At 43.6% G+C, this 26,481-nt stretch overlaps 1 protein-coding gene and 1 non-coding gene across 4 annotated transcripts in view; both read right to left on the reverse strand.

The window, feature by feature from the left end:
• Positions 1–3,349: 3,349 nt before the first annotated feature.
• On the reverse strand, positions 3,350–3,431 carry trnas-uga. Its single transcript has one exon. It is a non-coding gene; the product is annotated as a tRNA-Ser (tRNA).
• A 3,655-nt stretch (positions 3,432–7,086) lies between these two features.
• The window catches only part of LOC122542995 (ubiquitin-conjugating enzyme E2 D4-like), a 40,194-nt gene continuing 20,799 nt past the window's right edge, over positions 7,087–26,481 (reverse strand). For all 3 annotated transcript variants that reach the window (XM_043681141.1, XM_043681140.1, XM_043681142.1), the window contains exons 2-7: positions 21,741–21,804; positions 16,267–16,298; positions 16,103–16,180; positions 15,899–16,004; positions 14,813–14,906; positions 7,087–9,239 (exon numbers count right to left, since the gene is read on the reverse strand). In XM_043681141.1, coding sequence (XP_043537076.1) covers positions 9,194–9,239; positions 14,813–14,906; positions 15,899–16,004; positions 16,103–16,180; positions 16,267–16,298; positions 21,741–21,804 — 420 coding nt within the window. In that variant the 3' untranslated portion in view covers positions 7,087–9,193. The remainder of the gene's footprint in view (positions 9,240–14,812; positions 14,907–15,898; positions 16,005–16,102; positions 16,181–16,266; positions 16,299–21,740; positions 21,805–26,481) is intronic.

Consider the following 26,481-nt stretch of genomic DNA (forward strand, 5'->3'; position numbering starts at 1 on the left):
GGAGGCGGCGACTGCAACCGAAGGTCCGGGGCTGCTCCTGGATCCTCAGCCGGCTCCAGGACCAACAGCCCGCCTCTGTGTCGCCCGCTGCCAAAATCGCAGCAACTCGAGCCCGCGGCTCACGGCCTATTGCCCTACCTCCATCGACAGCGCCACCCACTGTATGGCCTCCAAATACAGCGGCGCCTGCGGCCGACCCAGATAGCGCCGGTTTTTGGGCCTCTATCGACAGCGCCACCCACTGTATGGCCTCCAAATACAGCGGCGCCTGCGGTCGACCCAGATAGCGCCGGTTTTTGGGCCTCTATCGACAGCGCCACCCATTGCCCGGCCATATCAATTCACCTTGCGTTTCCTGATTTGAATTTTGTTTCGGCTGGAAGTGTCTTTATTCTGGACAGCAATACCCAGGAAAGAAATCAATTGGCTAGTTCGATGATTAACTCAAAACATTCAGAATGGCTTTGTTTACGGGCACAATCAGTTATGACTATACAAAGGGTAAAGCACAGAAGGGGGCTGTTTGACCCATACCCTACCTCTTGCAGTAGCCTGTAGATACTTTTATTAGATACTTTCCTGATGAAGGGCTTTTGCCCGAAACGTCGATTTCGAAGCTCCTTGGATGCTGCCTGAACTGCTGTGCTCTTCCACCCTCCTGCCTATCCACCGGCATCTGCAGTTCTTTTGTCTTTGATTGCTTCCTGGGGCAATTACGACTTGGATGCGAAAGCTGGTGTCATTGAAAAGAAGCACAAGCCAATTCAGTCAAAGGCCAATAGAACAAACAAATGATGGTAGCACATTAAGAACTAGGCCAGGACAGCTCTGCTTTAAATGTTATTTGATGGTGACACATTACCTCTTCTCATAACTCTTAGTGAAAACCTTGTTTCAATGTTCCCTTTTGTTGCTCCAGTTAGAATCATCAGAGCCATGCCTCTTATTATGTATTATTATTCTTACTACATGGGTAAATCCACCTCCCCCCCCCCCCCCCCCAAACTTAAACCAGCAACACAAGATTTATCCTGTGCAGTAATTGTGTGAAAATTCAAGAGGCCAAGAATTATCCGAAAGGTCACGACTTAAAGTAAAAATGAACAACTTTATTTCTTAAAGTATTAGAGAATAATTAACTGACAACTATTTATAGAATCATAGAGATGTACAACATGGAAACAGACCTTTCGGTCCAACCTGTCCATACCGACCAGATATCCCAACCCAATATAGTCCCACATGCCAGCACCAGGCCCATATCTCTCCAAACCCCTCCTATTCATATACCCATCCAAATGCCTCTTAAATGTTGCAATTGTACCAACCTCCACATCCTCTGGCAGCTCATTCCATACACATACCACCCTCTGCATGAAAAAGTTGCCCCTTAGGTCTCTTTTATATCTTTCCCCTCTCACCCTAAACCTATGCCCTCTAGTTCTGGACTCCCGACCTCAGGGAAAAGACTTTGTCTATTTACCCTATCCATGCCCCTCATAATTTTGTAAACCTCTATAAAGGTCACCCCTCAGCCTCCATCGCTCCAGGGAAAACAGCCCCAACCTGTTCAGCCTCTCCCTGTAGCTCAAATCATCCAGTTTGAAACTTTATTGCTGGAACAGCACAGCAGGTCAGGCAGCATCCAGGGAACAGGAGATTCGACGTTTCGGGCACAGGCCCTTCTCCAGCATCTGCAGACCTCACTTTCTCCTCAAATCATCCAGCCCTGGCAATATCCTTGTAAATCTTTTCTGAACCCTTTTACAACTCCTTGCTCTTTTACCTTCTTCTACAATACTAATCTGATAAACCCCACCCCCCATTAAGATTTACCAGAAGTTCAAATTTCAAAATCAGCCAGCTGTCAAATCTTCTCTTTATATCTTCCTCTGAATTTTCTTCTATTTAGGAATTTCAGTTTCACAGGTCACTGAACAATAAAGATACCTTTAAGAGAGCTATTCTCCAGGCAGTCGACAGATGTCATTGGCTTGGCAGTTCTCCCTCAACTGTTCAATTTTTCCTGGTCTTATACCCCCAAAGCATCAGATTGTGTCATTGGCTTTTAATATTGTCAAACTTGATTGGAGTTTGGTATTTTTTTGAGGCATAATTTAAACTGGTTAGATTAATTTGAATTTGATTTTTGTCTCCAGGCAACCAGCTATACTAGCTGCTGGACCAAAAAATTACATTGTATATTGTTCAGAACACTTGGTGCTGTCAGGTAGTTCTGCTCGCTTTTGACTTCCTTAAAGGTACAGTACACCCACATCTTCATACCATTGTGAATAAAAATACTTTCCTCTGATTTTTTTTAAGATTAGATTTCCTACAGTGTAGAAATGGGCCATTTGGCCCAACAAGTGCACACTGATCCTCCAAAGAGTAACCCACCCACATCCATTTCTCTCTGACTAATGCACCGAATGCTATGGACAATTTAGCATGGCCATTTCTTTGCAGTCAAGAGTTCTGTATTACACCTGGTTACCCGATATATTTGGTTTAAAACATCAGATTTGAAATAAATATAACCGAATAAGGGGAATAACGTGGTTGTGTTCGCCGAGCTGGGAATTTGTGTTGCAGACGTTTCGTCCCGTCTAGTTGACACCCTCAGTGCTTGGGAGCCTCCTGTGAAGCGCTTCTGTGATGTTTCCTCCACCATTTATAATGATTTGTACCTGCCGCTTCCGGTTGTCAGTTCCAGCTGTCCGCTACAGCGGCCGGTATTTTTTTTTCTAAACCCCACACTACCGCCTAACTGCGGTAGTGCTTATTTTTTCCCCAGCACCCATTTGTGTGTGTGCAGATGGGAGACACAGTGAGAGGTTTATTTTTTTTCTCTCTCCTTTTTTTTAAACAAATAGAATTGGAGAGAGATCACCTGGTTATACCTTTTTTTAAATTTAACCCCCACACTACCGCCTAACCACAGTAGTGCTTATTTTTTCCCCAGCACCCATGGTGTGTGTGTGCAGGTGTGAGACACAGTGAAAGACACGAGGTGCACGAATCTTTATTCAATTTCCACCACCAGGAAGAAAGGAAAACACCCAAGCGGCCAGTGACAAGCAGTGTCCTTCACATCAAAGGGCAATGCTGTGTGATCAAACAGTGAAGGGGAGGGCAGGGATTAAATCAAAATAGAGTTGGAGGGGGAAATAATGCACTCCACTCCCTGCGGCGCCCACCTCTCCCTGAACAACTCCAGGGTGTTGGTAGACACCGTGTGCTCCTTCTCCAAGGACACTCGGGCTCTAATGTAACCGCAGAAAAGGGGCAGGCAGTCGGCCCTCACTACCCCCTCCACGAAGAAATTAATGGCTTTTAACGGGTACAACGCTGTGAGCAGGAGTGGAACCTGCGTGGGGAAACCCCGTTGGATTTCAAATCCATCGCCTTAACCACTCGGCCATCACAGCTGCAGCAGTGGTCGGTATATTGGGTCCAGGTCGATGTGCTTATTGATTGAATTTGTGGATGAGTGCCATGCATCGAGGAATTCCCTGGCTGTTCTCTGTTTGGCTTGTCCTATAATTTCTGAACATTTCTGAACTGACAGCCAGACTACTGCGACCACTAGGACTCATAACAGCACACAAACCAACAGCCACGCTCAGAAAACAACTCACCAGGATGAAGGACCTGATACCCAGTATGAGCAAAACCAATGTAGTGTTCAAATTCCCATGCAAGGACTGCACAAAACACTACATAGGACAGATAGGAACACAGCTAACGGTCCACATCCATGAACATCAACCAGCCACGAAACGACATGACCAGCTATCCTTAGTAGCCACACACTCAGATGACAAGCAACATGAATTCGGCTGGGACAACACTACTATTATAGGACAAGCCAAACAGAGAACAGCCAGGGAATTCCTAGAGGCATGGCACTCATCCACAGATTCAATCAATAAGCACATCGACCTGGACCCAATATACCAGCCACTGCAGCGGACAGCTGGAACTGACAACCGGAAGCGACAGGTACAAATCACTATAAATGCCGGAGGAAACATCACAGAAGTGCTTCACAGGAGGCTCCCAAGCACTGAGGGTGTCACCTAGACAGGGGACGAAACGTCTGGAAAACAAATTCCCAGCTCGCCGAACAGAACTACAACAACAAGCACCCGAGCTACAAATCATCGCACAAACTTTGAAAGGGAATAATATTCATTTCCATAGCTCTTTTCATGACCACAGGATGATCCAAAAGATTTGACAACCAATCAAGTGATCACTGAGGAAATGTAGGAGACGCAGCAGCCAATTTCGGTGCACCAAGACGGCATAAGAGGGAAAAAAAACTTATCATATCCTTACTAATCTGCCACCTGCAGATGCAGCTGTCCATGACAGCATCGGTAAGAGCGAACACCACAGTCCTTGTGGAGCCAAAGTCCTGCCTTCACATTGAAAATAACCTCAATCGTGTTGTGTGACACTATCACCATGCTAAATGAGAACAGACTTTGAAAGATCTCGCATCTCAAGACTGGGCATCCATGAGGCGTTGTGGGCCATCAACAGCAGCAGAATTGTACTCCAGCACAATCTGTAACCTCAAGGCCTGGCATATTCCCACTCAAGTTACCATCAAATTAGGGGATCAACCCTGATTCAGTGGAGTGCAAGAGGGCATGGCAGAAGCAGCACCAGGCATACCTGAAGATGGGGTATCAACATTTTGAGCATCAACTCTTAATCAGGAAATAACCTACCTCTGACATCTTCCCATACGTTCCTCCAATCACCTTAAAATTATGACCCCTCATGACAGCTATTTCTGCCCTTTCCTGATGAAGAGGTTATACTTGAAACGTCGACTCTCCTGCTCCTCAGATACTGCCTGACCGGCTGTGCTTTTCCAGCACCACACTCTTCAACTCGGATCTCCAACAACTGCAGTACTCACTTTCTCCTGATGTCTTGTCACCTGCAACAGCCCTGAGTACGATCTACAACACCTCCAACCGTTGTGCCATCGCAAACTTACTAACACATCCTTCCACTTCTTCATCCAAGTCATTTATAAAATCTGCAAAGAGCAGAGGCCCAATAGCAGATCCCGATGGAAACAGACACACTTCTATCCCTTTTGCCCTATCAACAGTGTATCCTTCCTGACAGTCTCTCTGCATTCTATTTCTGCCCTTTCAACAACTACCCTCTCCTCTGATCTGTAGCTCTGGTTCCCATCACCCTGCCCAACTAATTCAAACCCTCCCAAATTGCTCCAGCAATTCCCCCGCCCAGGACATCAGTGCCCCTTCATGTACAGGTCCCATCTGCCCCAAATGGTACCCCAATGATCTACGTATCTGAAGCCCTCCCTCCTGCACCAGTCCTGTAGCCATGTGTTTAGCTGCACTCGCTTCCTGTTCCTTGCCTCACTAGCACGTGGCACAGGTAGCAATCCTGAGATTACTAGTCTGCTTGTCCTGCTTTTTAATTTCCAACCTAATCCCTTTTCATGACTATGTCATTGAAACCAATGTGCACCACGAATTTTGGCTGCTACCCCCTCCCCCTTCAGAATCTTGTATTCTCGATCAGAGACATCCTGGATCCTAGCACCTTGGAGGCAACATATCTTCCGGGGGTCCCGTTCACGACCACAGAATCTCCTGTCTGTTCCTCGAACTACTAAGTCTCCTATCACTAGCACTTTTCTACTCTTCCCCCTTTCTCTTCTGAGCCACAGAGCCAGGCTCAGAGCCACAGACCTGGCCACTATAGCTTTCCCCTGGTAGGTATACTTATTATTGAGGGAACAGCCACAGGGAATCCCTGCAGCGTCTGCATATTCCCTTTCCGTTCCCTGACTGTTACCCATCTACCTTTTTCCCGTACCCGATGCGAGACTACCTCCCTCTAACTCCACTCTATTATCCCCTCCATCTCCTGAATGATCTGACATTCATCCAGTTCCAGCTCCATTTCCCTAACGCTGTTTCCGATGAACTGGAGTTGGTGCACTTTCTGCAGTTGAAGTCGATGGGGACAGTTGTCCCCACATCCTCCCCATAGAAGGAGCATGCAACTGCCCTAACATCCATTCCCATTGTTCGGAATTCCTAACGAGACTATTGAAAAAAAACTAGGAGAAAGTGAGGACTGCAGATGCTGGAGATCAGAGCTGAAAAATGTGTTGCTGGAAAAGCGCAGCAGGTCAGGCAGCATCCAAGGAGCAGGAGAATCGACGTTTCGAGCATAAGCCCTTCTTCAGGATTCTCCTGCTCCTTGGATGCTGCCTGACCTTATTGAAAAAAACTAATTGCTTTACCAAATCAACGCACAGAACCTTTTTTTGGGTTAGAGATGGAGGATGCGTGGGAGACACGACTTAAGTAGTGTTTTGGCCAAAGCAACGGCCCAAACATATTACTTCACTTACTCAGTCGTCCCGTGTCCCCTCCTGCTCAGCTTGTGCTCCGAGTATTCATGAGGTAAGTTATTAAAGGATTAACTTAACTTCCCAGCAGCCCCCGGTCCTTGCTATCACCGCTGCTGCAAAAATGGAGCTAAATGCTGCAGAAATCATTCTTGAGTTATCAGCTGGACTCACCACATAAATACCACGGCAACAAGAGTAGGTCGGAGGCTAGAGTCTAGATTAGAGTGGTGCTGGAAAAGCACAGCAGGTCAAGCAGCATCCAAGGAGCAGAAAAATCAACGTTTCGGGCAAAAGCCCTTCATCACAATGCAATTTGACCAGAATTTTATACAACATTATATTCCCAGTCTTTTATTCTTGCCCTGTAGATATCAATGATAACATTGCATTTGCCTCCCTCATGACCAACTGAAACTACATGTTAACCTTAAGAGATTCCTGAACGAGGACTCCCAAGTCCCTTTTTGCTTCAGATTTCTGAAGCCTTTCCCCATTTAGAAAATAGATTCTAAAGCAATTTGAATAGTTTCCGAATGAGTTGGATTGAAGTGGAGAGAATTGGATTGAGTACAGTTTATGGACAGAGTCAGGACATAGATGAGCCCTGATCTACGTTCCTAGCCCAGCTGGGCAATGTTTCTCTTTGACAAAGACAAATAGCGACAAAGTTACAGCAGAAACCAGCCACCAATTTATTCACATAGCATAGGAAAGGACTTTGCATATTCAAACAAACCATTAAAAAAGACAAAAACACTACATGGTACCAACAAAAGAGGCTAGATCTTTCAGTGAAAGCTGAGTTAAACCCCATCATTCTTCTTAAACTTAAAAATCATAAACATTTGATCTTTCCAATTCTCAATTCTGGTTTTTCACTCATTTTCAAAGAATATAGTTCATAAAGGAGCGTACAAACGTTCTCGAATCCTGCATCGGATCGAGCGACGCCACCGTGCACTGGGTAAAGTGCAGTAGGCACAGATTCCATTCAGTGCCATTCATATATGAACCTGCTACCTTTTCTGTGCATGTGGAAAGGGACTCTCTGCATCCTGTCTCTTTATTTAAACAAGTAGATGCCCTTCCAGATAGGGCTTAAGTAGGATTACTGACTACCCAGAGCTGGACACCAGCCAGCTCAGTCACAAGCATCTACCCAGCCTGGGTTATCCTTCTTCAGGGCTCATGGCCAGAGATACCAGGAGCATCGCTGTTGTTTTGAAACACAGTGGGACAATTTAAAGTCCTCAATTCAAATTATTGCCGAATCAAGCATGGCTGGATTTGCCACTGATCTCTTGCTTGGCCCGAAATCTGAACCTCAAAAGTTAGTTTAACTGAAAGGGAGAAATTGCAGACATCCTCCTGGAGGCAGGTTTATAAAAGTGTGTGCAAGTTTCACAGTGGCCCCCAGAGTTCATTGAATGAACAGTGGGACACTGAAACACACAGACCAGGAACATCCCGGTACAGGGGGAGTTTTCTTTTTATCTTTGCTTTCTTGTCTGTTGAGTTAAGCCAAGACTCAGCTGGATGAACAATAGTTGTGATCAACCTCAGTATTCCTGGGATTAGTTCAATGAAAAACTGAGCCTTTGATTGTACCCCGACTACTGTTGCAAAATCAATGGCACCTTTTGTCGATCAGCCTGCCAGCATTCATTAATCTATAATCACAGATCTAGATTACAGTCTAACCCAGGTAATGGAATCAAATGCCACAATGTCAATTGATTGCAAGGGCTCTGTTTTGAATATACTAAGGACACTCAGTCCAGGCAGAAGCGAGAAAACAAAAAAGGTTTGCAGTGCTAGCTGGGTATATTACTGCAAGGGTGCAGAGTATCTGGTGTAACAATGGTTTGGAAGCAGGGTGGAGTTAACTCAATGCATACTGTGGTTCCCTAATAATTCTCTGATCACTGAGGCAGAAGATGAGAGCTAAGGAAGATTCCATTTCTGGCACGTTCCCAGCTCGTTCCACAAGGACTTCATGGAGGACGCAGTGCAATCACCATCCCATGGCACGCACTCAAAGGTGAACAGGAGTGCATGGAACAAGGCAACAAACAAACCACCAGAGTGCCAGTCAGGGCATCCGCACCAGCAGAGCCCCCTAAACCTTAGGACAAGGGAGCAGCGTCCAAAGAGTCGAAGGGTGGGGATACAAAGCAAATTGCATCATAAGTAAACAGCAGCCACACACCAGTTAATATCTGCAAAGGAGCATTTGGTCCTGGCAAAGTTCAGCAGGTGTGGAGCAACTGTGTTGACGCGGGTACAAATTGCACAATTCACTAAAACCGTGCTTAAGAGGCTCTGTGATTTCTATATGTATATACAGACACACTTATATAATCTATATATTAAAAAAACACGCACTCAACAGGATGCAGTGCAGACAGCATAAATAGAGCAGGAAAACAAGCTTCACATTTCCAAAAAATAAACCGTTAGGGAGTTGCTCCTCCCTAACTTCTGTCTGTGACTGGTAAAATGCTGGGGGACCAGCGAACAACTGGACTGTGGTCACAGAAACTAGTGATATAAAAGGAAATATATATGTATATTTCAAAATACACATCCATATATGGCAGGCCAACTGCTCGAGCCAAGGCTAGAGCACATCAGCGTTCAGACAGAGAGCTCCTCACCAATCACCAAGTATAAAATTCATTGTGAATGGCACGTGGGATTCCATAAAACTGCAGCCAGCTTTTATTTTTGCATTCCAGATTATGTAAAGGAGTTACTATTTCTTGTCTGTCAAGGTTACATTGCATATTTGTTTGTCCAATCTCTGGCCAGTTTGTTGTACCTAAACAAAGAAAGAGAGAGAGTGAATATTAAGTTTCTCTGTCTGTGTTTATCCATCCAACTTACAACCGCAATGTGATACTCTCAACATAGATTTAACACAAACACTTGTCCCAACTCATACATAGCATAAAACATAGTCGGAGACCATTTGACCTACTCCATTATTCAATAAGATTATGGTGGGTGTTGTTGCTCAAACTCCCACCTATCCCCAATAACGTGTCATTCCTTGACCCAAGAAGATTCTATCCAACTCTGCCTTAAGAATATTGACTTCTGAGACAGAGAGTTTCAAAGTTGGAAATATCAGAAAAATATCTTCTCATCCTCAGTCCCAAAAGAGTGACTCCTCATCCTAAAACACTGTGTCTGAGTTTTAGGTTCACCCACAAGCAGAAACATTCTTTCCATGTGCACCTTGTCCAGACCATCCAAGATCTTATACATTTCAGTCATCACCCCTCATTCTTCTCAACCCCAGTGGAAACAAACATGAATAGAAAACAAAGAGCTGTGGATCCAAAACAATCAAAAACTGAAATGGCTGGAGAAACTGGTCTGACAGCATTCAAAGATAAATGGAGTTAACATTTTGAATCCAGGGACCTTTCTTAAGGACAGTTCTGTTTCTGTTTGTTCCAGCAGGCAAAAGTCCAATTTGTCCAAGCTATCCTTATTAGACAACTTGCTCATTCCAGCTATCAATTTGTAAATCTCCCCTCAACTGTCTCCAACACATCTAATCATTGCCTAAATAAAATGGTCAAAATGTCTCTCAGTATTTGCCTCACCAATGCCTCATGTAAACTCCTTTCTTCATAATAAAGGATATCATTTCATTAGCCTTTCCGCTGAACCTGCAAACTACCTCATGCACCAGAACTAGATTACTAGATTTAAAAGTAATTTGGTAAAGGGATGGAGCACGAGAGTAGATGTAAAGTCAGGTGCAAGGTTCAGTTTGATATAAAACAAATACTTGGACAGTCAGACAGGTGAAGAGGGCATGGATGTAAAGACACATGGGAAGATCAGAGAGCTAAATTGTATCTATTTTAGTGGAAGGAGTCTGACTAGCAAGGCAGATAAATTTCAGAGCGCTGATCAGCTCATGGGAATAAGATATTGTTGCAATCACTGAGGCATGGCTGAAGGAAGGACATGGCTGGCAGCTTAACATGTCAGGGTATAGCAGTTTAAAGCACAACAGTGGGGGATGTAAGAGAGGTGGGGACATTGTATTACTTATAAAGGAGACCATCATTGCAGTAAAGAGGGAAGATGTCTTAGAGAGCTGTTCCAATGAGGCCATCTGGGTAGACCAAGAAACAAAAAAGGAGTGATCACTTTGCTGGGATTATATACAAACTTCCCAACAGTAAGAGGTCAGAGGAGTAGATATGTATGCAAATCACAGAGAGACTGCGAGAAACAGGGTTAGTGTTATAAGGGATTTCAATGTGCTAACACGAACTGGGTTCACTTCAGTGTGAAAGAATTAGACAGGGTTGAATTATTAAAGTGCATCCAGGATTGTTGCTTATTGCTGTGGTTCTGTTCGCCGAGCTGGAAGTTTTTGTTGCAAACGTTTCGTCCCCTGGCTAGGCGACATCATCAGTGCTTGGGAGCCTCCTGCGAAGCGCTTCTTTGTTGCTTATGCCACTACATAGATAATCCTGCTACAGATGGACATTGCTCGACTCAATCCTTAAGGCCATTATGGAAAGGGATAAGAACAATGCAGAAGTTAAATAACTAAATTGGGGGAAGGCCAATTTCAATATCATTAGACAGGATCTGGCAAACAGACTGGGAGAAGTTCCGTGCAAGAAAATCTACATTTGGAAAGTGAAAATCTTTTAAAAGTAGGAGTGAGAATTTAGGACCAATGTGTTCCTCTAAGGATGAGTGGCAAGGGAAGAAAGTCCAGGGAACCGTGGACGGCATGGGATATTGAGAGTTGATAAAGGAAGGAAGAAAGAATCCGTTAGGTTCAGCAGATTAAAAACAGGGGAGGCCCTTCAGGAGCATAGTACGTGACAGAGAGAGAATGAGGGTGTCGGGTTCCTGTAAAAGAAGAATAGAAGGGCAAAGAGGGCCCACAAAAAATCTTTAACAGATAGGATTAAGGAAAATCCCAAGGCTTTTTATAAATATATTAAGGGCAAGAGGCTTACCAAGGAAAATGTGGGGACTACTAGAGAACAAAAGGGGTATTGACGGTTACAGGATGCAGGTGAGCTCTGAAGTGAATATTTCTCATCTCTGTTTACAAAGGAAAAAGACATTGTAGCTGCAGATTTCATGTGGGATGGTGAGATTCTGTAGCATTAGTGAGGAGGATGTATTAGATGTTTCAGTAGGCATAAAGATGCAAAAGGACGAGATATATCATGGGAGGCAAGATAGGAGATTACTGGGACCCTGGTAGAAATTTAGTATTTTGTTGGCTACAGGATAAGTGCCAGCTGACTGGAGAATAGCTAATGTGATTCCTTTGTTCATGCAGGGCAGCAAGGATAGCCCCAACAATTACAGATTAGTTAGTCTGAAAACAGTGGTAGGGAAATTACTGGAAAAAAATTCTAAGAGACATGATTAATCAACACTCAAAAGCAGAGATTGATCAGGGACAGTCAGCATGGATTTGTTGGACAAAGATCCTGTCTGACTAACTTAATTGAAGAGCTTGAAAAGTTGACTAAATGAGGGTAAGGCAGTGGATTTACATGGACTTCAATAAGGCCTTTGACAAGGTCCCAAATGGAAGTTTGGTCCAAAGGTAACATGATGTGGAGGTGCCAGTGTTGGAAGGGGCTACACTCCAAAAGCTTGTGATTTCAAATAAATCCGTTGGACTATAACCTGGTTCATGTCACTCCTGACACAAGGTTGTTACAAGATCTTGTTACACAACATCCATGGATCCAAGGCAAGTTGGCAAACTGCATGCAAAACTAGTCAGCAAATTGGAGGTAAAGGATAATGATGGAGTGTTGATTTTGTAATTCGAAGCCTGTGACCAGTGGCGCACCACAGGGATCAGAGCTGGAACCCTTGTTGTTCGTTATGGGTATTAATGACTTGGATGTTTTTGTCAAAGAACTAATAATACGATTTCACGAAAATTGGTAGTATTGTTGATAGTGAGGAAGATGGTCTCAGATTACAGTCTGATACAGATGAGCTGGTAAACTGCGCAGAGCAACAGAACTGGAATTTAATCCCAATAAGTGAGGTGATGCATTTTGGAAGGTCTCATAAGGAAAGCCTATGTCCATAGGGAATACTTAGGAACAGATGGACCTTGCTGTGATATACATAAATGATCTGGAATAGGGCACTGTTGATATGATCAGCAAGTTTGCAGATGACACAAAAATTGGTGGAGTAGCAGAAAGCATAGGGGACTGTCAAAGAATGCAGGAGAATATAGATAGACTGGAGAGTTGGGCGGAGAAGTGGCAGGTGGAGTTCAATTCAGGCAAATGTCAGGTGATGCATTTTAGGAAATCTAATTCTAGAGCAAATTATACAGTAAACGGAAGAAATTTTGGAAAAGCTGATGAGCAGAAAGATCTGGGAGTTCAGGTCCATTGTACCCTGAAGGTAGCTGAACAGGTGGATAGTGGTCAGGAAGGCATATGGTATGCTTGGCTTCATTGGACAGGGTATTGAGTATAAGAGCTGGCAGGTCATGTCAAAATTGTACAAGACATTGGTTCAGCCGCATTTAGAATACTGTGTACAGTTCTGGTCGCCACATTACCAAAAGGATGTGGACACTTTGGAGAGGGTGCAGAGAAGGTTTACAAGGATGTTGCCAGGTATGGAAGGTGCTGACTATGAAGAGAGGTTGAGTAGGTGAGGAATATTTTCATTAGAAAAAAGGAGATTGAGGGGAGACCTGATTGAGGTCTACAAAATAATGAAGGGTATAGAGACAGGGTAGATAGAGGTAAGCTTTTTCCCAGGGTGAGGGATTCAATAACAAGAGGTCACACTTTCAAGGTGAGAGGTGAAAGGTTCAAGGGGGATACACACAGCTGTGGTAGGTGCCTGGAACCCATTGCCACCAGAGGGAGTAGAGGCAGGCACGGTAGATTCATGTAAGATGCGTCAGGACAGATGCATGAATAGGTGGGGAGCAGAGAGATACAGATGCTTAGGAATTGGGCAACAGGTTGAGACAGTAGATTTGGATCGGCTCAGTCTTGAGGGCCAAAGAGCCTGTTCCTAGGCTGTAAATTTTCTTTGTTCTTTGCTAGTTCACAGGTCCCTGAAAGTATTCGCACAGCTAGGTATATAGGATCCTTGCCTTCATTGGCTGAGGCAAAGAATGTAGGAGCAGGACAGTCTTGTTGCAATTTTCTAGAGCTTTGGTTCTGCCACATATGCAATAGTGTGTGTGTTCTGGTCACATCAGTGATTTCACTGAAGAAGGTGCAGAAGAAATTCATTAGAATATTGCTTGAGGTGGAAAGTCTGTGTTATGAAGAGGGACTAAATAGTCTGGATTGTTTTTTCCCTAGAGCGGAGGAGGGAACTGATTGAAATATACGAAATTAGATAAGGTAGATCCTGAGAATCTTTTCTCTATGGCGGATGTGTCTAAAACCAGAGCGCATAAGTGTAAGGTGAGGAGTGTGTGTTGTAGAGGAGACCTGAGGAATTATTTTTCACTAGAAGGCGGTAGAAGCATTGAATGCGCTGCCTAAGGGAGTGCTGGAAACAGATACTCTCACAAGAGAGGTGACCTTATGGATTTTCATAAAAACATGACTGGTCATGCACAGGGTAAATATGGAGTTTTCTCTAGGATAGTGGAAGCCAAAACTGGAGGACATAGGTTTAAGGCAAGAGGGGAAAGATTTAAAAGGGACCTAAGGAGCAACGTTTTCACACAGAGTGTGGTGCGTGTATGGAATAAGCTGCCAGAGGAAGTGGTGGAGGCTGGTACAATTACAACTGTTAAAACATTATGAATAAGACAGGTTTAGAGGGATATGGCCCAAATGCTGGCAAATGGGACTAGATTAATTTAGGATATCTGTGCTGTACATCTCTATGACTCTAACTCAACAAGATCTTGGCCACATCAACTACCTAACACTATACTAGATCCTGGCTATGCTCCCATCAATTTCATTATGTTGGGAATTACCCTCATATTAATGAAGATATGAGATGGCCTCTCATCCACTACCATTCAACTCAGATCCCTCTTGAAGACCTTGATTGGAGTCAATGTACAACTGCTGCATGTTCTAATTAAAAACCTGTGGCTTCTGTTGTGCACACATTGCAGGAAAGGATTATGTGACAGAAATACATTAAATACTGAAAGAATATGACAAGGTTCACAGAGACAGATGATGATGAAGGGGTCCTAGCCACAAGATGAACATTAAACCATGGAGTAGGCTAATGTGAAATCACATTTATATCTTTCATATCAGACTCCCAATGTGAGCAACAATGCACACAGCCCAATTCAATACTCAGCTCCTAAGTTTTCAGCAAACAGGAAAATTGTTTCTTTTCAGATGAAGTACTGTCCAGAACACTTACTTCTCCCTGTCAGATTTGTAGGTGTGTGCAATCTCCGGTACCAAAGGATCATCAGGGTTTGGGTCACACAACAGCGAACAGATGGACAGAAGAACTGAAGGAAAGAGGGAGACACATGATAAGTCAGTGAACAACACATTACATTCTGTAGCCGGATGGTCCATTACTTCAAGCTTAATCTCAGTGCCTGAGACTCCCGACAAAAGTCAATGGGCCAAGGTCAGTTTTAACACTCCCCATGTTTCCTCTGAGAGCAGATGATAAAATGATAGTACCATGAGCTGCACCAAGAGATTGCAATTTTCATCTCTCTCACCCCACCAACCCATACATGTTGGGAGAGAGAGAATGGCACCAGCAGTTTATTGAGAACAGGCATATCCCAATGCAAGGCCTGTATTTGCACAAATAGTGGTGCAGCATGGTAGATCAGTAGTTAGCACTGTTCAGTATATGAGTTGGGAAGCTATGTTAAGCTTGTACGGGAAATTGGTAAGGCCTCTTCTGGAATATTGTGTCCAGTTCATTTCACTCAGTCTTAAGCTGCACAGGGGTTCAAAAGATATTTACCAGGATGTTCCCGGGTATGCAAGGTTTGTGTTAAAGGTGAGAGGGGAGAGAAATAAAAAAGATATGAGAGGCAATTTGTTTTTAAAGCAGAGGATGGTTCATGTGTGGAATGAACTTCCTGAGGAAGTGGTGGATGTTTGTGCAAATACAACGTTTAAAATACATTTGGATAAGTACATGAACACGAAAGGTTTGTAGGGAGGTGGGACGAGTTTAGTATGGTTTGGGATTGTGTAAGCTTGGATTGGTTGGACAAAAGGTTCTGGTTCTATGTGCTATGACTCTATATTTTCTTCAAAAATCGACACAGCAAACATCTATCGCATTGGCTTCACTGAACTGTTCTGCTACTTTATCAGCTTAGTTGGGCACAATCTTCCTTTTAAAATTCTGTGCTGACTCTCTTTAATGCTGCTCAAGAGACCTTTCTAGTCAGTAAGATAAGAACAATCACCAAGCTATGAATCTGTCCAAATGCTTCTGCCTCACCTGGGACAAGACGACTGGTTGCCTCACCTTTTGACAGTGTTAAAGCTGGAGACCATTGTGATCGGAGAATATCAAGGCAAATGCTGCCATTACTGTTAATGTTTGGATGGTAGATCTTCGTTGTAAACGAAACCTAGTCGAACAGTTCAGGAGAAAAATGCATGAAGTTTTTTGGTACCAAACGCAATGGCAAAAGCAACAATAATCAGAAAACCAAGCTGTGGCTCTTACCTTAGGTGGTTTGAAAGGATAATCTGATGGGAAATGGATATTCAGAAAGAAAACACCACCTTGGTAAGGGCTGTCACTCTACAATAAAACATCAGAGAAGGCAAGTCAGCAAAGACATTGGCACAGACAGTGAAAGGCAGTTTGTACAAAGACAGGATACTTACTGGCCCCATGATAGTAGCTTGCCAATGAAAATCTGTGAAAGAAAGAGGAGTGTGAGTTGGCTTTTCTCTTAAAGTCAGCGATTACTTCATCCCTGTACTTCATTTGGTATCCTCTCAACTCCCTGAGGTTTCATTGTTCCCTAAACATTGTAAAATACTGGAGTAAAGTATTACTGGAAATAGGCCAGCCACTGTATTACACAAGTCCTCTGTATTGGGAGGGGCAGGTCTGCTACTACATAACACTTGGATATATTACTAATGGGGACAAGTCTGCCACTGTTGTGATCGCTCCCATACCTGCAAAAGAAAGCCACTGTTGAGTTATTTTGAAAGAGTGATTGAAGGATCATGCTACGTTTGTACTTCCTGAATCTGCAAGCTTTCAGTGAGAACCATGCATGATTCACGACTTCATCACACGTGCCAGAACATCAGAGGACAAAAGTCCATCAAATCACATTTTGTCCTTTTGCTTTCAAGATTAACCTATGGCAAAAATATTTATCTTTTCAGAAAGCCAATTGATCTTTTCCTTGAGTTAACATGTGCACACATGTTTTGGGGATGTTTTAAAGGTTAAGCATTTATATTTCTACATTACTGACTGCGTATCTTAACCAAATTCTGCATCTTCATTGAATATGTTCAGTGTTGATAATAAACTCAACAATGATGTTTATTAAGAAACCTGGTTGAAAGGTCGTGTTTAAAACCTGATTTTGATCAGTATTTTAAAAGTATTTGATTTTATATGAGACCTTTGGAGTAGTGGGACAAAAGCAATGGGGCACTCCTCTGGCCTCAGTTGAAACATACAAGTGTGGGCTTGCAGCAAGAGACATAAGGTGGATATCATTTTCTTGGAAGTTTAAAGTTAAAAGTAGGGGCTTGGAAAACAAACATTATTGAGGGAACAGTACAACCTTCGATATTGAATGAGCAGTGATGTAAATCAGGAAGCGAATTGGCTGAGCAAGTAAGAATTCCATCACAGATAAAAGCACGTCATCAATGTAGATGTTTTTAACCAACCTATTCAGACACCTTTTGACATGTCTGGGCAAGAGGACTTGAATCCAGACTTTCTGAACAGAGGCAGAGACACTACTGTTGTGTTACAAAATAAGATGACTCGATTGCCCGAGGCCATTCACTTCAGCTACAATTACTGCTAAATAGTGGTAAAAAAAGTTAACCCAGTTCTTCAATGTGGATTACTGATGAAGGTCCAGTCAGATCAAGGTTTCAATTTCATGTCAACAATAAAACATCAGGAAGGTACTAATGGACTAAATATAAGAGTCTTCAGCAGATCATCATGGTGCCATGAATCCCTCAAAACGGTAATCTGGGTATACTGTGATGAACATTCTCAAGATGGGACAAAACACTGGAATTTCTTTTCTTTGCCACATGGGATTCACCAAATGAGTCCATTTGGTTCTCACCATTTTCAATTAGTTTGTGGCTACGAAGTGAGGGGACTTCTCAAATTAAACAAAGAAAAATTTTAGGTTTGAAGGAGATGGACCATCACATTCCAGGAGCGGCTCATCGGAGCCTAAAAATGGCTCAAGGATGTCTGAGAACATCACAAACAACCATCAAACATTCGGTAGACGCTCTGTGAAAACCCAAACATTACAAATGACTCAAGAGATGTTATTAATCCTTCCTTTCCAAGGTGAACCATGAAAATGTGCTTCAGTAGTACATACAGGATAGTCAAAAAGATTACTGAAGTAAATTAGCAAACAAACACCCCAGATCTTCGGGGGTGGTAGGAATTGGCTGCATCGCATTAATATGCTGAAGCGTTATCACCATTCGGAGAATAAAAAGCGCAGTGTGTATAGTACAGAACGAAAGGATAGTGAAGATGAGGCAGAGGGAAGCCCAGATAAATCCCAAATAAACATTTACTGTCTGGTTAGAAAGCACAATGTTTAACAAGTTATACAGTAAGCCTTTGTTTTGAGGGGTAGTAAAACAAAAAGACCTAACAAAGTTAGCCTCCAACAACAGTGCAGGTTAATAGTGCGATTTGTTTACAATCTACAAGTTTTCATGGAAAGGTCAATTGCTAGAAAATACGCATGTTGGACTCTCAATTAAAACAACAGATGGTGCTGCACTCGTGTAATCTACATTAATCTGGCTGCAAGCCCTTGCCTACACAGCATCAACACAAACATATGTATGTTTATATCAAACATATGAATTAGAAGTAGGCCCCTCAGCCCTTCAAATCTACTCCACCATTAATAAGATCAAATCTGCGTATTCCAAATTCCACATTCACTTCTATCTTGGATTCCCCACCCAAAAAAAAACTATCCACCTCCACCTTAAAAATATTCAATGACTCGAACTCCACCACTTTTTGAAGAACATTGCATCCTCCTAAAAAATCCATTCATTCCAGGTGTCAATCGACTAAACCTGAGAACAGCTTTCAACACAGTTACATCCTTTGTTCTAATCAAAATAGCACACGGTCTCACCAATGCTTTGTATAATTGAAGCATAACATCCCTACTTTGGTTGCCCTCATAATGAAGGATAGCATTCCATGAGCTGCTTTAATCACTTTCTATTCATTCATTCTGGCTTTTTGATAGATATCATGGATCCAATTGGCCAATGTGGCTTTATTCATGCATTGAACATGCACTGTATGAGAAAGCTTATAGCCTTACATGTGACACATTTCCTACAGGATATGCGGGAAAGTGCTTGACCATGGTGGGCGGGTGGGTGTGGGTCATTTGTTCATACGAATTGGGGACATCTGCTCTCAGTGTCAGTGTAAATAAGGTGATAACATTTGTTCACTTATGGAATGTGTGGCAGTACTTCCTTCTCACGTTGGGGGCTGGAGGCATGCATATTTCACAGATGGATGTCAGATAATTAAATTTCTGCTTTATATTGAAGACTGTTAACAAAACGCATACTCAATAGGAAAATAACTTGTAATTTAATAAGCTGAGTGGAATATGCACATAATACAACAATCCTGATACATTTTCATGTATACCACACAGCAGGTTTCAATTTATGAAGCTCAGCTCCCTCATCTTAACTGTTCTGGAATGTGAATGTCTCATTACCCTTACAGGCTAGGAAAACACAAAGGCTGAAACTGACATAGTAAGGAAGTTGGAAGGTGTTTGTGTGTGAGTGAGAGAGAACAGTCTTCTTTAAATAACATTCGCTGACCGAAGGGTTCAAGGGACATAGATAGACAGACAGTCAGGAAGCTGGTGGAAAGGTTAACTCTTTGTGGTCTGATTGTTCCCTGGAGCTCAAGATCTGGTAATGTTATGAATTTAGTTTGCATTCTGGGAAGCTAAGATGATTTTAAAAGAAAAAGCACATGTAGCTTAATTAGTCAAGCAAAATCAGACTTGTCAATGAGTTTACATTAGAGTGGTGGTGGAAAAGCACAGCCAGTCAGGCAGCATCTGAGGAGCAGGAAAATTGACGTTTCGGGAAAAAGCCCTTCATCAGGACAGAAGGCAGGGAGCCTCCAGGGTGGAGAGGTAAATGGAGGGGTGGGGGTGGGGAGCTGGGGAGAAGGTAGCAAAGAGTACAATAGGTAAATGGGGGTGGGGATGAAGGTGATAGGTCAGAGAGAACGGTGAAGCGGAAAAGTGGGAAGGAAGATTGGCAGGTAGGACCGGTCATGAGGACAGTGCTGAGCTTGAGGGTTGGAACTGGGGTAAGGTGGAGGGAGGGGAAATGAGGAAAATGGTGAAGTCCACATTGATGCCCTGGGGTTGAAGTGTTCCAAGGCGGAAGATGAGGCGTTCTTCCTCCAGGCGTTGGGTGGTGAGAGAATGGCGGTGGAGGAGGCCCAGGACCTGCATGTCCTCGGCAGAGGCGGGGGGGGAGAGAGAGAGTTGAAATGTTGGGCCACAGGGTGGTGTGATTGATTGGTGCGGGTGTCCCAAAGATGTTCCCTAAAGCGCTCTGCGGGAAGGCGTCCAGTCTCCCCGCATCGGGAGCAACGGATACAATAAATGACATTGGTGGATGTGCAGGTAAAACTTTGATGAATGTGGAAGGCTCCTTTAGGGCCTTGGATGGAGGTGAGGGGGGTGGTGTGGGCGCAGGTTTTGCAATTACGGCGGTGGCAGGGGAAGGTGAAAGGAGGGGAGAGTGGGTTGTTTGGGGGGGCGTTGACTTGACCAGGTAGTCACGGAGGGAACAGTCTTTGTGGAATGCGGAAAGGTGAAAGGGGTGGGGAGGGAAATATATCCCTGGTGGTGGAGTCTATTTGGAGGTGGCGGAAATATCGGCGGATGATGCAGTGTATGCGAGGGTTGGTAGGGTGGAAGGTGAGCCGGGGGGGTTCTGTCCTTGTTACGGTTTGAGGGCGGAGGTGCGGGATGTGGATGAAATGCGTTGGAGGGCATCTTCAACCACGTGGGAAGGGAAATTGCAGTCTCTCTCTCTCTCATTTTGGTCACATTTTGCAAATTAACTGAAATGCATTCTAACTGCAAAAAGTCCCCTAATTCAATAACGTCCAATGCACCTAATTGCTGAAAAAGAATTCAAATTTCTGCCATTCAAGCAATCTTTTCTCTCCAGCTTCTCACACTAGTTCCATTTCAAATCAATTAAAAGACAGAAGAAATTTCAAAGTTTCACTCCCACATGTAGATAGCAGCATGTCTCTCAACTCCAAAACACTCCAGCTATCCATTTTATCTCTTCAAAGAAGAGAAATACATTGAACACACATGCAATACAAGATGTTACAAGACACAAGAGGAGGAAAAAAGCAGAAATGTGAAATGGACTAACACCACAAAAGTATGCAACACAGTTGCAAAGTTATTACTGCTGGAAGAAGCCATTTAGCCCATCATGTCAATACTAACTATTGTCTAGTGCTACTCTCCCACCTTTCCCCAGATCTCTGCACACCCGCAGTTCTGTTGAAAAAGACATGCAATGCCCACAGCCAGCGAGAAAGAAAACCATCAGAGTGCAAACAAAAATAAAGACTTAGCATTGAATCAAGGAAAAAGGCAGCCTGGAAATGATTTGCTTGTCAGGCTGACTCTACTTATGTGTCCATGTTTGGTTTTATGAAACCATGCATCTTCAATTAACAATATTGGGTCACTCAATGTCACAGCACCGAGTCTTAAAATGAAACATTTTCAGGAAATTTCAAGTGCAAGTTTCAACAAACTTCGCTGTTCATCTTCATCGTCGTCCTCCTTAAAGTGACTAGACAGCCACCTAAAACAACCTTTCACCATTTGGCGTTTCACTGAAAGCTACTGTATGCCGACAAGCATAAAGGTAGAGCGCACGTTTTTCAAACATGTCTTCTCAATGGTAACTCATCATTTTAGTTTTCAAGTATATTTCTGACAATGATCATTTAAAATGGCAGTTTTACCCTTGGCTGAACATCACAAGAAAGACATTCTGTAACTCGTTACACTTACAGTCATCTCCTACTGGACCTGCTGAACACAGTGCTGGAGGGTCACGCTCCAAGTCCTGGTATTCCTGGTAAAGAATTAAAAAAAACTTAAAATAGTGAAAGCTTCCTTGGGTGCAATTCTCAACACACAAGTTCAGCAAAACATTATGGATTCACACTGAATGCAGCAGTTGGGAACAGATCAAGCTTCACAGTAAGATAGTCAGGTTATGGAACTTTTTTTTTGTACAGACTTTGTCTATGAATCAGTTAGACCTCATCACTACTGTCAAAGGGAGTACAGTGCCACAGGACAGACAACTATTTTGACTCAGATTTTGGGTTTGGGTCCTCACAACAAAGTAGACACTTAATATCATGGGCACAATAAAGTACTAAATGATTTAAAATAAGAAAACAATCCAGATGCTTAATTTGGGCATTGATATGATGTTCAGCGCTATCAAAAGCAGAACACATTCAACCACAATACAACTTCAGTGTGTGGCATATCTCAGTCTCTATCACTGCCATCAAGCCAGGGAACTTAGCATTGTTCGAGGAGGAGTGAAGGCTGGCATGACTGGATGAGACGACAACAAATAGATTCACACAATCAGTAAGGAGCTATCACATCTGGAGAGAGGCACAGTCTCTGGAATTCCGGAGCAACATGGACATTCAGTGCATTCGGAAGGGAAGAGGAGCACTTCTTTTGGGTTCATAGTTTGGATAAATGGAAGGCTATGATCAGGGCTCAGTACAAAACAAAGAAGGACAACACAGGAAAACCTAAGTTCATTGGGTAGGAACAAAGGATAATTTAACAATTATATGTTTCTTTCAGATTTAAGATAAATATAAGAAATACTTCATAGATTAAAAATTAAACGACCAGCAGAAAATGAAAAATAAATTAAGAACCGAGTAAATGAAATAAAGGTGCAAGGTCAGGCGCTGTGTTGGACCTTCATGATGTGGGAGCTGATGAATCACATTGCTGTTTATTTACTTCATTTCATTTACAATGACCATCTGTGGCAAATGGTGGTTGCTTGAGGAACTTTGGCTCAGATTTAAAGAGATGGAGTCCAAAGTTTGAAAATTGTGACACATCATCTGGACTCTGTGTCTCATGAGGCAGTCACACCCTTTAGATGAACTCACCACAAATTTGAACAGTGGTCAGGGACAGATTGGTGTGACTAGGAGCAAGGCAGGTAAAGACTTCCACGAGATAGACGAGGTCAAGGGCTGAGACTCCTACAGTAGTAAAAGGTTTGACATTCTGTCTCCCCTTGTGGCAAAAGCAGGGGCTGCAGGGAGGATGCGCAAGTTGACCACAGCACCATGGCACAGAGAGCCACTGAAGAGTTGGGAGGAAAGAAATGCAGTTGTCATCAGGGATAATATTGTCAGGGGAATGCTGTCTCTGCAGCAAGGATCAAGAGTTCCCTCCAAAATGGTCTAGCAAGTCACTGTTTTATCTATCACTTTGAAGTCTCCTCAAAGAAACAAAAACAAATGGACTACCCAACATCAACCTCAACACCAGTAAAGATCATGGCAGAAACAGCCCTATCAACCCTGCAAAATCCTCTGGACTAAAACTTGGGCTTGTGCCAAAAACTAGGACAGCTGTCTCACAGACTAGTCAAGCAACAACCTAACAATCCTACTCATGGAATCATACTTTGCAGACAATGTCTCAGACACCATTATCACCATCCTTGCATATGTTCTGTGCCACCAGCAGCACAGACCCAGCGGGGGTGGGCGCACAATGATATACAAATCAGGAAGTGATTCACCATTCATTCTGGACTCCATAACTCTCATGACTTCAGGTTAAACACGGGCAAGGAATTACCATGTACCATGTTCCCTTAGCTGATGAATTCGCACTCCGCCATGTTGAACAACACTTCATAGAAGCACTGAGGGTGTCAAGAGCGCAAAATTTAATTTGACTGCAAAATTTCAATGCCCACCAACTCAGCAGCACTCCTGAGTGGGCTGGTCGAGTCCTAAAGGGCACAGCTGAGAGATAGGGTTTGCAGCAGATGGTGAGAGCACCAACAAGAGGGAACAATATACTTGATCTCAGTCTCACCAATCTGTCGACTTCAGATGTATCTGTCCATGAAACTTTTGATCACAGTGACCACTGCACAATCCTTATGGAGATGAAATCTTACCTTCACATTGAGAATATCCTCCATCACACTGTGTGGCATCACCACCAATAAAAATGGGACAGACTTCAAATAGGTCTAGCAACTTGATAGTGGGCATCCACTTGGCATTGTGCGCCATTAACAGCTGCAGATGTGTACTCCAGCACAACTTGCAACCTCATGTCCTGGCAAACGCCCACTCAACCATAACAATGAAACCAGGGGATCAACCCTTGTTCAATGGAGAGTGCAGCAGACTATTCCAGGAGCAGCATTAGACATACCTAAAATGTGTTGTCAACCTGGTGAAGATACAAAACAGGACTACTTGCATGACAAACAGTAGAAGCAGCAAGTGATGAACATAAAGCGATCTCATAACCAACAGATCAGATCTAAGCTCTGCAGTCATGCATGATAGTGGACAATTAACAACTCTCAGGAAGAGGCGACCCCACACATATACCCATCCACAATGATGGGAGATCCCAGCACAACAGTACAAAAGATAAGGCTGAAGCACTTGCAGCAATTTTCAGCCAGATATGTGAATTGGCTGATCCAGCTCAGCCGCTTCCTGTAGTCCCCAGCATTACAAATATTAGTCTTCAGCCAAATTGATTCACTGCACATGATATCAAGAAACGGTTTGAAGCTTTGGATACTGCAAAGACTATGAGCCCTGACAACATTCCAGCCAATAAGTCTTGGGGCCTCCTCCAACGCCAAATCTAAGCCACCCAACGAAAGGAGGGAGAATGCCTCATCTTTCACTTCAGGACCCGCTGACCACACGGCATCAAAGCTGATTTCACCAGGTGTCTTATCTTCCTTCTCCCCATCTCATTCCAGATTCAACCCTCCAATGTGGCACCACGCTCTTGCACTGTCCTACTTGTCGATCTTTCTTCCCACTTATCTGCTCCACCCTCTCCTCCAACCTAGTACCATCATCCCCCACTTGCATCTACCTATCGCCTATCCACTCCCCACACACCCCACCCCCCCCAACCTGAACCATTCCGGAGGAAAGGCCTTTTGCCCGAAAAGTCGACTCTCCTGTTCCTTGGATGCTGCCTGACCTGCTGTGCTTTTCCAGCAACACACGTTTCAACACCACTGAAGATTGTGCTCCAGAACATGCCACTTCACTAACTAAGCTCTTCCAGTAGTTATAACATTGGCATCGACCTGACAATGTACAAATTGCCCAGACCATAGTGTTAGGTGCATTAGTCAGAGGGAAATGGGTCTGGGTGGGTTACTCTTTGGAGGGTCGGTGTGGACTTGTTGGGCCGAAGGGCCTGTTTCCACACTGTAGGGAATCTAATCTAATATGTCTGTACATAAAAAGCAAGATAAATTCAACCCAGCCAAATATTACCCCAACAGTCTACTCTCCATTATTAGTAAAGTAACAGAAGGTGTCATCAACAGTGCTATCAAGCAGCACTTACTCAGCAATAACCTGCTCACAATTGCTCAAGTTGGGCTCCACCAGGTCGACTCAGCTCCTGACCTCATTAAACTTGGACAAAAATGCTGAATACCAGAGGTAAGGTAAGAGTGACAGCCCTTGATATCAATGCTGCATTCAACTGACCGTGACATCAAGGAGACCGAGCAAAACTGAAATCAACTGAGATCAAGGGGAAAACATGCCTGTGGTTGCTGTCATACCTGACATGTACCTGGTAGTTATGTTGTTGGAGATCAGTCACCTCAGCTCTAGACATCTCTGCAGAGATTCTTCAGGGTAATTTCCTATGCTCAACTTTCTTGAACTGCTTCATAAATGACCTTCATAAGGTCAGAAGTGGGACACTCGCCAATAATTGTACAGTGGTAAAAACAATGACTGCAGATGCTGGAAACCAGATTCTGGATCAGTGGTGCTGGAAGAGCACAGCAGTTCAGGCAGCATCCGACAAGCAGCAAAATCGATGTTTCGGGCAAAAGCCCTTCATCAGGAATAAAGGGCTTTCGCCCGAAACGTCGATTTTGCTGCTCGTCAGATGCTGCCTGAATTGCTGTGCTCTTCCAGCACCATTGATCCAGAATAATTGTACAGTGTTTAGCACCATTCACTACTTCTCAAATACTGAAGCAGTCTAAGTTGAAATGCAACAAGATCAGGACAATGGGCTGACAACTGGCAAGTAACACTCGCACCACACAAATGCCAAGCAATGATCATCTCCATTTAAAAACAATCTAAGCATCTTTTGACATTTAATGATATTGCAATCACTGAATCCCTCACTATCAACACCCTGGGGGCTTACCACTGACCAGAAACTCATCTGCACTTACAAGACTCCAAGAGCAGGTCAGAGGTTAGGAAGACTATAGCAAGCAATTCACCTGCTGACTTTCCAAAGCCTGTCTGTTACCTGCAAGGAATAAGTGAGGAGTGTGATGGAATACTTCCCAATTGCCTGAATTGGTGCAACTTCGATAAGCTTGACACCACCCAGAACAAAGCAGCTGGCTTGAATGACACCACATCCACAAGCATTTACTCCCTTCACCAATGACACTTGGTAGCAGCACTATTTATTATCTTTGCACTGCAGAAATTCACCG

Source organism: Chiloscyllium plagiosum, chromosome 42, assembly GCF_004010195.1.
Source record: "Chiloscyllium plagiosum isolate BGI_BamShark_2017 chromosome 42, ASM401019v2, whole genome shotgun sequence".
Lineage (NCBI taxonomy): Eukaryota > Metazoa > Chordata > Chondrichthyes > Orectolobiformes > Hemiscylliidae > Chiloscyllium > Chiloscyllium plagiosum.